The sequence below is a fragment of the Delphinapterus leucas genome, chromosome 2, assembly GCF_059928025.1.
Source record: "Delphinapterus leucas isolate spDelLeu-1000000601 "Yukka" chromosome 2, BTC_Dleu_Yukka2, whole genome shotgun sequence".
NCBI lineage: Eukaryota > Metazoa > Chordata > Mammalia > Artiodactyla > Monodontidae > Delphinapterus > Delphinapterus leucas.
The window spans coordinates 80,532,828-80,544,132 of NC_143130.1; the positions used below are offsets into that span (position 1 = coordinate 80,532,828).

General features: G+C 42.8%; 1 protein-coding gene across 9 annotated transcripts in view; it reads right to left on the reverse strand.

Moving 5' to 3' along the window:
* TCF12 (transcription factor 12) overlaps positions 1–5,448 on the reverse strand; it is a 380,655-nt gene extending 375,207 nt beyond the window's left edge. For 8 of the 9 annotated variants that reach the window (XM_022579593.3, XM_022579585.2, XM_022579581.2 and 5 more), the window contains exons 1-3: positions 5,095–5,206; positions 4,014–4,110; positions 3,018–3,090 (exon numbers count right to left, since the gene is read on the reverse strand). In XM_022579593.3, coding sequence (XP_022435301.1) covers positions 3,018–3,090; positions 4,014–4,088 — 148 coding nt within the window. In that variant the 5' untranslated portion in view covers positions 4,089–4,110; positions 5,095–5,206. Of the gene's footprint in view, positions 1–3,017; positions 3,091–4,013; positions 4,111–5,094 lie in introns of all 9 variants that reach the window. The other variant, XM_089907165.1, reaches the window with a different exon arrangement.
* Between the last annotated feature and the right edge of the window lie 5,857 nt (positions 5,449–11,305).

Below are 11,305 nucleotides of genomic sequence, written 5' to 3' on the forward strand. Positions count from 1 at the left end.
CTTGAGCAAGAAGAAATCTATAGTGTTACAAAAGTCTGATTTGAACAAGGAAAAGTAAAAGCTTTACTTGCTTGTTAAAATAACTCTCTAGATAGAAATATAAGAGACAGACTCAATATATATAGATGGCTTACTAAACAAATTTATCCCACTCCCTTCCATCATCTCTTGTTACTTGGATTCAAAAACTAACAAAGGAAATTTTTCAGATATCATATAAACATTTAAACTACGAAAAATTAAATCCAATATCACAATTTAGTTCTCCATACTCAATCCCTGAAGCTGGAGGGGACAGTGGATTTAAACACCAGAACTATTTCCACTTTGTCAATCCTTTCAACAAGCTTTCCTCCTATACACTGTCCTACAAAAGTGCCTCACCTTTAACTCCCACAGAGAGAAACCCCTGTCTCAAGGTCACCATAAGAATACCTCACAGCTTCTATCATACCAAACAGACAAATTCACAGTTGTATCATAATGCAAAGAAAATTAACACCCCTGATGAAAAAATATGACTATAAAAATTCCTCAAGACAAATAAGTAACAGAAAATACATATTAGCCTTTTCCTTTGAGACTTTTGATGAAGTGTCGGCTATCTTACAAGTTATATATCGCTTTAGGAATAAGATTTAAAAATAACATCACGTACTATAGCATATACACTGAAATTAAGTCATCCTCAAAAAGGACAATCAATAAAGAAAATTATACACACAACTGTAGTTTTCATGAGGCAAAAGGCTTGGGATTTTGCAAATGTTACTTCAAAAACAAGGTAAGTCTAATCTTTAAGTCACCTCTTCAGAAGGAAAGTCAGATCTTTAGCTCCTTATACACTGCAAATAATCAGGCATTAGGACATATTACATATCCTTTAACATGAGATCAGAAGATTATTAAAGTGTCAATAAAATATACAAATAAAACAATATTGCCATACCAACCTCTTTTAGACATTTCCTTTAAGATAAGAAATGGCTATAGGACCATATCTACCAGTATACTTTCATATAAAATGACTGCTTTGCTATTTTCCCTTCCCCCCAAAGCTAAATCCATTCACTGATTATTAGAGGTCATAGCTTTTTTTAATTACAATTTTTTCCTGAAATTTAAAACAAACCACATAGATAAAGATAAATATTTAAGTTCAAATTTTCAACAGATAAAAAAACCTAACAGTTTTAAAGCTAAAAATTTCCTGCTCTAAAGAATCAAATATTATGAACACTTCTACAATGTAGAAAAATAATTTTTTTCTTTGTATAATGCATGCTACAGAAAGAAGGACCCACAACTGTTCCAATGTCATGCTAGAGTTCACTGAACTTTTTTTAAATTTTAGACTACATATATCATACCTTAATTTTAAAAAGTAAAAAATATATAGTTGCCCTTATTCTAAAAACAGAAAGTGTTTCTAAGAGCCAGTTTCTGAAGTTCATGTCCTTGATATCAATGAATGTCAGTTAAATATATTTTCTACAATTCAAGTCAGAGCTAACAGTCTGAAACAGCAATATCACTATTCATTTAATGAAATATACTAAGCATCTACTATGTATTAGACAAAGAAAATTTGAAAGTTCCTGAGAATGTATCAGTTGCAAAAATTGACATGTACTCAAAACAGTAGTAAAGAAAGAGAATACAGCCTTCTTCTATATTAACTAATAATTTTCTCTCCTCAACCCAAAAAAGCGATGATTTTCAAACCACTACCAATAAATGGATAGAGGTGGGAGAAGAGCTGGGGTTTGGCTGACATTTTATGATATCCTTTTGATTAAGGATAATATTAGTCTTTAGGATATTTAAAATTCAAAATGTTTTTATTTGAGATGTTAAACAACATGCTATATTTTCCCCTTAAGTTGTAATTTCATCATTAAAAATGAATTTTAGTAAATTAAGGTAGTGTATGATTTTTAAATAGAAACTTGTTTTAACGTAAAGTGGTATAAAGAGTTAAATTGGTTATGAAATTAACCTTCTTTTCTGATGTTTTGGTCCCACAGTATCTTAAGAAGTCAACTATCATTTTACTAGGGGAAATAAAAAAGCACCGGTCAAAGAGGAATTACTGAGTTTCAGCCTAGAGATTTGACAGCTGGTTTTCTTATGTTGCTGTCTTGGCTTTTGTTTTTGGTTTTTTTTTACCTCTTCCAGCACTAAGGAATAAATCTAAGTTAAACAGAAAATGATAGCTTTTGTACACTAGAATGGACCTTGCTTCTGGAACATCTATTTTTTAAAAATCATGAGTATAACTAAGTAAGAAAAACCAAAAATGCACACTTAAGAAATATGGGATAAATGTTAATAATGGAGTAGAGTAGTTATAAATATACAGAAAGTAAATTTGAGGACGAAAGCACTAGTGTAGAACTAGGAATCTAATTTAACTTACTCTAAACATCCTAATGTAACATGAACGTAGGACAGAATTCAATCATCTGTGTTATTTGAAAGTACATCTAACTTTCTATTCATTTATTTGTAACATTTCAAATAACTGTGCACAAAATTGTTAATTTCCTGAAGACTTCCAAAAGGAATAGCCATCTTTTAAAATGTGTTACTAATTACTGCTTGACTCAATTCCACTTTTCATATACATATTTTAAATAACATTATTTTACCAATTCTTTAGAATCCAAAAGCTTAATAACATTAATGGGCTAAAATTTAGAAAATTTTTAAAATACAAATATTTAAATAAACAATTTAAAAAAAAATACTACACATGGACCAAAGAGCATTTTCTTCTGGTACTTTTCTAAATACAGAGGCATGCTATAATCCCTTGCACTCAAACAAGATAATTTTCAATTTAAAAATTCAGAGAAAAGAGAACAAATTTTAAATTCACACTGAAATTCTTGAAGAAATGTCAATGGATCCTTAAAGGAACAGCCCACATTTGGGGCTTGTTTGTTTTTGTTTATAGTTTTAACTAGACATCACAACACCAAAATATGAGTTTCTGATTTTAGACATGATCTTACCTGATCCGCTGAACTGACTGCTTCCCAGTGTCGTTGGTCTGGTTTTCCCACTATTAACAGGTGGGGAAAACATCTGCAAAATAATCCAAACGCATCTGTTAGTTGTGAAATTCTTCTAGATTCCTTGCAAACAAAAGTCCACCAAGAGTCATCAATTAGTTGCTGTATTTCAGAGGGAAGTTAAAATAAAATTGGATATATACATTCATACCCAGAAAAGCAAATACATTTAGTGATATTATTTCCTCACACTATTTGGAAATACTGGCTATCTTCTGTTCTGAAAACCCAGTCAGTTACATGAGAGATTCTAAGATTATTAAGTTTAAGTGGTAAGTTTCTGTCAATGATCTTCGCTTTGTACCAGCAGTTAATAAAGGAATTCAACGCATTAGAAATAAGGGCAGTGGGGCCAGCTGATATTTTTAAGTCACTCAATTATTTCCCATGTTAAGAAAATTTTAAATGTACATACACATATGTACTTCTTGTATATGCATATGTTCACACACATATACACATGTATAAGTACATATATATTTATATTAAAATGGTTCAACCCAAAAGGCTGGGAATCCTAGCCCTTCACTAGCTTTCCTGTAACTGACATCTTTCAGGTACCATAAACTATACATCTTGAAAAGGGAAATGGTTAGGAGTGTTGAAGAAAAAACAATTTTTTTTCATATGAAGTTCAAAATCCCTAATAATCATCAGGGTCAGAGGATGACTCAACCAAAGCTCAAGATTACGCTGTTCTCCTTTTAACTGGCTAAATCAAATGACCCCTCTGGCATTAAAGTTTTAAATCTGCAAGTCTAGACATTACATCAAAGTTCAGGTGTCCAACTTGGGGGAGCTGGACTCCAGCCCTGAGAACTACTGCTCAGAGCAGATGGAGTTCACGCTGCTTAGGCTCCACGTCGCTCTCCCCCCTTTCTTTCTTTTTCTGTAAACCTCAGCGGAACCCCAAGATGCCGCAGAAAGCTCTCATACCGCACTGAAGTCCAGCAGGTCGCTCAGCTCCTTATCGGTCCCTATAGCAGCCATGCGCTGCTGCTGGGGATTCATCTTCGGCCACTTCTAGCAGGTCCTAAGACAGAGGAAAGAGGCTCAGCGAGAGACCACCGAGGCCCAAAGTGTGTACGGGAATGGAGAGGGGCGTAGAAGAAGAGGAAAAACGCCGGGCTGCCTTCCAATATCCTACTCGTTTCCCACCGCCGCGCGGGCAGGGGGCAGGACAGCCCGGTGCCCGCGCCGGGTCCGTGAATCCACGCGTTTCTCGGCCCGGCCCGGGAGCTACGCGGCGGCTCCCGCAACTCGCCGCCTCTCCCGCAAGTTTCCGAGCCCGTCCCTGCCCCCTCCCCGGCGCCCCCTACCCCGCGCAGTCGCGGGGTGCCGGACGCGCGGGGCCCGGCCGGGGCGGGGGTCTCGAGGGGCGGGGATGAGGGGCGATTGGGCATCCAGCGAGCGGAGCGGCGGCGAGGAGAGTAGCGAAGTGACTCTCTGGCTCGGCAACAATAGAACTGACAAGTTGCAGGGAACGCGCCGCTCGCAGGCCCGCGTCTGCGGCCGCCGCCGCCGCCCGGATGTCCCCCGCGGGCCCCGGGGGTCGGAAAGCACACCCCCCCCCGCGCGTCCGAGGGGCGTTTTTAAAAAGAAAACAGAAACACCGACAACTAGCCCCGCTCTTGCCCGGCGTCCTCCTCCCCCGGCTCGGCCTCCTCCCACTTTTGCTGCCCTGCCCGCCGCCGGCCGGCCCCGGACCTGCCTAACAATGAGCCTGGCTCGGCAGCCGAGGAACCCGCTCTCCCGCGCGCCCCGGAACCCCAGACGAGCGCTGAGCGGGGCGCGCAGGCCGAGCGCGCCGCCCGCGGGCCTGGCCGCCCGCGACTCTTCACCTCCGCCCCCACTCCGCTCCCCAACTTGGAGGGAACCCCGAGTTCGCCTCTGTACAAAGGGGCGCGGAGTTGGGGCGCGGGCCGGGGGCGCCTCCGCTCCGCCAGGGACGCGGCGCCGCTCCGCAGTCCCCAGCCCCAACACGGCGTCCCCCTCCCGCTTGCCGGCCCGCAATTACCTGCCGCCCCGTCTCCGCATCCAACCACCCCGATTAAAGTTCACTTTGGCCGGGAGAGCGGGCTCGGACTTCCCCTTGCACGGCCCGGCGGTTCGTCTCACTTTCCCCCGCGCGAGCTTTCGGATCCGGGCGGGGGAGGCGGCTCTCAGGCCTGGCCGCCCCTTCCTCCCGGGGCGGGCTGGCGGTCCCCCCAGATAGAACTTGTGGGTCTCCTCAGGCGGACATTTTTTTCGCTGAGGCGGCCTCAGCACCGCGCTCGGCTCGGTTCTGGATCCCTCCGCGCCGGGAAGAGCCCCGGATTAACCCCTTCGTCCCCCGCCCGCTCCTGCCGCCTGCGCCGAGGAAGTGGGGCCAGCCGAGGGGGCGGGGAGGAGCCTGCGGGAACGGGGAGGGGCCGGCGCGCGGCTGGCGGACAAAGCCCGCGGTGGGGTGAGGCGGGCCGGAGTCGGAGCTGCTGGGGAGGGGCGGGAGCCACGGGCAGACACCCAGCGAGGCAGGGCCAGGCCGCCCGGGAGGACGCCTGGTCGGGCCCCCGGGAGAGGGTAGGCGGGCACCGTGGCGCCTCCCCGGGCTCGTCCTGCTCCGGCTTCCCGCCCCGAAGCGGAGCGGCAGAGACGCTTCAGCGGGCTCATCTGGATCCGCTGACCAGGCCACCCAGCCCGAGGCCGCAGAGCCCTGAAAGGCTTCCGTTCCCGAGCAAGCCGCGCTGGACGCCGGATGCCACACTCGGCCTGGCCCGAAGGCTCCGGCCCTGGGAGGCTGCGTAGGGCTCGGCTTGGAAGATGCGTGTGTGGGGAAGGAGACCGGCCACCTCGGTCGGCTTTTGGAGTAGGTATGGTTGGTCAAATTCGTTGCTGAGCGGAATGCAGAAGAGGCAAAACCTTCCTCAAACCACACAAAGCAACGTGGGCTTCAGGTTCCCAAACACTCCACTCACTCAAGCGTCCACGACTACAATCCTCTCTTCCCATCCGAATCCCAAAAGAGGCCACCAAATCGCACAGCAGGACGAGTTCTTGTAAATGGATCAAGCCAGTCCTTTCATTTTACAGAGACAGCCCAGAGAGGTTCTGTCGCAAAGTCGCAGTCTTGGCGCAAGTACTGAACTTGGCCTGAAGAACCCCAAACGGAGTAAGAAGACGACAAAATAACTAAACCTCAATTTCATTCTATTCAGACGTCAAAGTAAGGTTTTCTCCAATAGCAGCCAATGTTTTGACTCTTGGGTCAGTGAATGCAGTAAAGACCAGTAAGCCCCAGGCGGAAGAAACAGTGTGAGGAAAGAAGACATATCCAAAGTAACAAATTGAAAAATGCAGCCAACGCCTTGAGGGCAACAACCTGGCAAGAAGGAGGCATTGGAGCCCAGATTTGCATGGAAACAAGGAGATAGACTTAGCTGCAAACATGCAACAACTGTACTTTATTACAAACAGAGCTGTCCAGCGGAAGAAGGCAATTGTAGCTTGGGGGTAAGGGTTTCCATTACATTCTCAACAGCTACACCCTGCACCTGGCCAGATCCTGTGGTAACCTTCCCTGTATCTACTACCCCTTATCTAGGTAAACACCAACCCCCTTTCTTAGCATCACATCCCTGGCCTGGCTGCCTACTGGAGAATGTGGTTCCATTCCAAGCAAATGAGCAAAATTCCAACCTAAATGAAGCAGCACAGTCCCATTCCGTGCTACAGTTACTGGTTGGCACTGTGCATGACACAATTTGGGCCAATGCTGGGGGCTTCGGGGAAAGTTTTTGTTTATTTTTTTTCCATATTCCGAGAGCTTCAGAGGCAACTTCCTCTTTCTGCACGTACTCAAGAAATCCAGGAGCATAAAAACAATGAAAAAATGTGAAGGAATATCACCAGCATATTTTACAGAAAAAAAAAAAAATCAAGGAACCTCTGGACTTTGGGCAGCCATCTTCCAACCACCAGGTCCAGCCAGGTGAAAATAAAGCAGACATGGAGAAAGCATAGGCAGAAAAAGATATGCTTTGGTGATGTTTTTGAGTCTCTGATCACAGCTTCTGAACCCAGGACTACCATCATTGATGGAACCAACAGGATTAGAGTATTCTGCTGTTTGTAATCTAATGTGTTCTAAGCGATATAGGCCCAATGGCTATTTTTTGTAGCAAAGACCTAAACATCAAGATGAAAAGTCTGAGTAGAACTTTTAAGACCCCATACCAGTAGAAAGATTCTCAGTGGTAAAACTGAAGAGAAATCTTGGGGAAAGGAGAAGGCATATAATCCCATCTTAAGACAAAAGGAGAGCCAGTTTCTTCTCATCCTTCTCATACAACTAATTTAGAGGAAGAAATTACTGTCTGCTCAAACCCTCGGTCATGGGGACTCCCTCACTCCTTTGAGGGACTGACTGAAGTTTTTCATTTCTATTACAGCCCATATTGTTATATACTTTATTTTCCTCATTAGATTAAACACTCCTTGAGGGATGGGACTGCTATGCATCTGTCTGTACTGTGTCCCTAGCATAGTGCCAGGTGTATAGTACACACTCAAAAAAGGGAGGCTGGAATTAAATCTATCAGTCATTTGGCATTAAACATGAATATATTTCTTATCCTGTAATACAGTCTTTTCATGTATCATTTTTAATAGGGGAATATTTTCCCCACCAATGGATTTTCTATAATACTCTGGACATGTATGGAAGACAAAAATAATATAAAAACTGGAGTTGTGTCATTTGTAAGTAATTTCTGGGCTTTTGCTGACCTTGCCAGATAGAGCCAGAAAGCTTTATTAAAAAGCTCAGAGAGAAACAGTAACACAAATTCAATGATAATTAATAGTACTGTTGCTATAGTATAAGTTAATATCAATAAATCAATATTGAAATATATTTAATGAACGCTTCTTACATGCAAGGCATGGTGCTAAATGCTGTTTAGGAACAGAAAATATCAAACCCACCCTGCCACTCTATACTCGAAAACACACACACACAATTTTATCAGGGAGCCCTGAAATGCCCAAAGAAACCTTTACAGTCAAAAGAAAAAGCAGCCAAAACAATACAGTTTGCTCCCTTGGGAGAATGACTTGAACTTGGCCTCTCATTCAGAAGGCAAGAATTCTAGAAAGCTCAGAGAAGGAAAAGGAGGAGGAGAGAGAATAGAGCCAATCAAGTCAAGGGGCAAGTTGCTATCTAGATGGAGTGACTGGCTTCCTAACATTTTCCCCTTAGAACCAAGGTTAATGGCTAATAGACTCCCTTGTAGCTCCCTGCTCTGTAGGAGAGCAGCTAGGAGTCTGTGCTTTCTTTCCCATAACTGTCCCCTTGGGACTAAAGGGAACAATTTTATGTAACAATTAGTTTAATAAGAAGTATTACCTTCAGTTCATGGCACTCACATCAAAGATGAATTAAAAGCCAAGATTTTCCACTTTTATCATAAGCCAGATTCTGCTAGTCATCAATGATCCCCTCCTCATTCTCTTTGATCAGCTAGCAAGAATCCCTCACCTTTGGGGGATTTCCTGGTATGGATTTCGCCTTTCCTCTCTTTTCATAGGTAAAAAGAGTATTCTCCTTGCTAGTGTCATTTATTATTTAAGCCATCAAATGGCTTTACTGCAAACTTCTCTGCAGAAGGTAAAGCAGGAGATCTCTAGAGGGTAGGGGGATTAAGTGAACATTTGTATATTGGTTGCTGAGGCTCCCAGATATCTTTACCAACTTGGCTCCCAGATTCCAGCAGCCAGACTTTCAACTTCCAAGGAGGAGATTAGAAGATCCTTCTATGTGGAACCTGATCAACCCAAGATGAAAGATCTGAAGATATTAACATGGGAGGTTCCCCACCTATTAACCCAAACAAATAATTCTATAGAGACGTTTATAGCTGAGAAACCCCCCACCCAGTCACTCAGAGTTTCCAATCAGCATTGTATTGTCCTGTTCTTAAATATGAGCAGACAACCAAGGATTGGTTATCAGACATTTGAGAGAAGCCACTATCATGTGAGACATTTAGAGCATTTAGAATTGAAAACGGGAGAGTATAAATGGGGAGAAAATTGATAAATGCTTTGGAAGAGGAAGTTAAGGAAATCTATTAGAAAGCAGAGGGGACCAGTTCAGGAAGTACAAAATCCAAATAATAATGGCTCCAAAAAGAGAGATAAGGTGGGAAAATGATGAAAGTCATCAATGAAATAATCTAAGAAAAATTCCCAGAACTGAAGTAAATGAGTTACCAAATTAAATGGGTTCACGAAGTGCCCACCAAAACAGATAAAAATAGATCTATAACAAAGCATGTGATCAGGAGATTTGAGCATAACACAGACGAAGATAAGATCTTCAAGCTTTCAAAGAGAGTACAAAACAGGACAAACACAAAGAATTAAGAATCAAAATGTCATCCATTGTTCAACAACACTAGAAGCTAGCGGGCAATGGAACAAGGCCTTCAAACATTCTGAAGAAAGAAAATTGCTAAATGAAATAATGGTTTGGAAGTATTTTTTAAAAGAACTCTATATGTCCATGTGACTTAGGGATAGAGATACACCCAGCTGGGTCCCAGATAGAACACACAGTGGCCTCACCTGCAAATAATACACATACAGGTTTTGCTCTCTTTTCTCAGCATCTCTAAAGAATTTTTAAAATATTATTAACTTTTGGCAAGCGAAGAATCCTCTAATTATTCTCTTTTGAATAGTCAAATTTAATATACATATTTCTGGTAGTCTGATCTCAGTTATTCACTTGCAATGAGGTAAGCATCCAAACAACAAACACCTTTTTGGTTTTTTCTTTGTTTGTTTTGGCTGCGCCACACGGCTTGCAGGTTTCTAGTTCCCTGACCAGGGATCAGACCCAGGCCCCCTACAATGGAAGCTCAGAGTCCTAACTACTGGAACGCCAGGGAATTCCCAGTTTTTTTTAATATATCAAATTTTAAAATATTTTTACCAGATTTTAAAATATCTTTGCTATGTATTTGAAGAGGCAGGTGCCTAGGAACTAAGCCAACTAATAGAACTGTCTTAGAAAAGCTGACAAACACTGGACTACTTATTTTGCTCCATCCGTTTAACCTGTCGTTGTTTGGAATAAAAGTTTGAAAACGGATGTGGAGTACCAACAACGACTGAAGACATCTCACTAGAATGTAAGCTCCATGGGGCAGAAATTTTTTTCTGTATGGTTCATTAGTGTATTCCAAGCACCTAGAAGACAGTGCCAATGTGGATAGTATGTGCATAGTAAATATTTTGGGGGCTTATGAAAAACTGAAAGAATAAATGAATGACAGAAGACACTTTAGTCTTGAAAATAGCAACTGAATGTTTAAGTAATTAAGTAGCTGGGCTTTTGAAAATGGAAATTAAATTTGCATCCATAATTTCCTTGACCAGGTGGTGACCACCATTATAATAGAACGTGCAAAAGAATGGTAGTGGATATTTGTCATAGTCATGAACGTCTACCATCTTTTAAACAGACTTTCTGTATTAAAGAACGTTCCCGTGATATAACTCCTGCCTTCCTAACATGTAAGTTAGAGCCCAAAATTCTGAAGACCCTTTGCAGCCAGGACACAGACTTGTGACCTAGGCACCTGCTCAAGGAAACAAGCTACAGTTGGAGCTGCCATTTTGTCATTTGATTGTTAGTCTTTTCTTTATTGATATGCAGAGCTCTTTTTTAAAAAATTTATTTATTTTTGGCTGCGTTGGGTGTTCGTTGCTGCACACAGGCTTTCTCTAGTTGCAGCGAGTGGGGGGCTACTCTTCGTTGCGGTGCGTGGGCTTCTCATTGTGGTGGCTTCTCTTGTTGCAGAGCAGGGGCTGTAGGCTCGCAGGCTTCAGTAGTTGTGGCACGCAGGCTCAGTAGTTGCAGCTCGTGGGCTCTAGAGCGCAGGCTTAGTAGTTGTGGCACACGGGCTTAGTTGCTCCACAGCACGTGGGATCTTCCTGGACCAGGGCTAGAACCGGTGTCCCCTGAATTGTCAGGCGGATTCCTAACCACTGCACCACAAGGGAAGTCCCAATTCACTGTATTAAAGAACTTGTGTTCAATTATCAACAAAAAAAAGTGGGAGATGAAAGAAAATGAGGATAATCAGGAGTTTAAAGGTTGACATTTTATAAGAATCTTGTTACTCTCAGCGATAAGCACATTCTTTATCACCTGGAAAGGCAACCTGGCGTCTGGAGTTGATAAC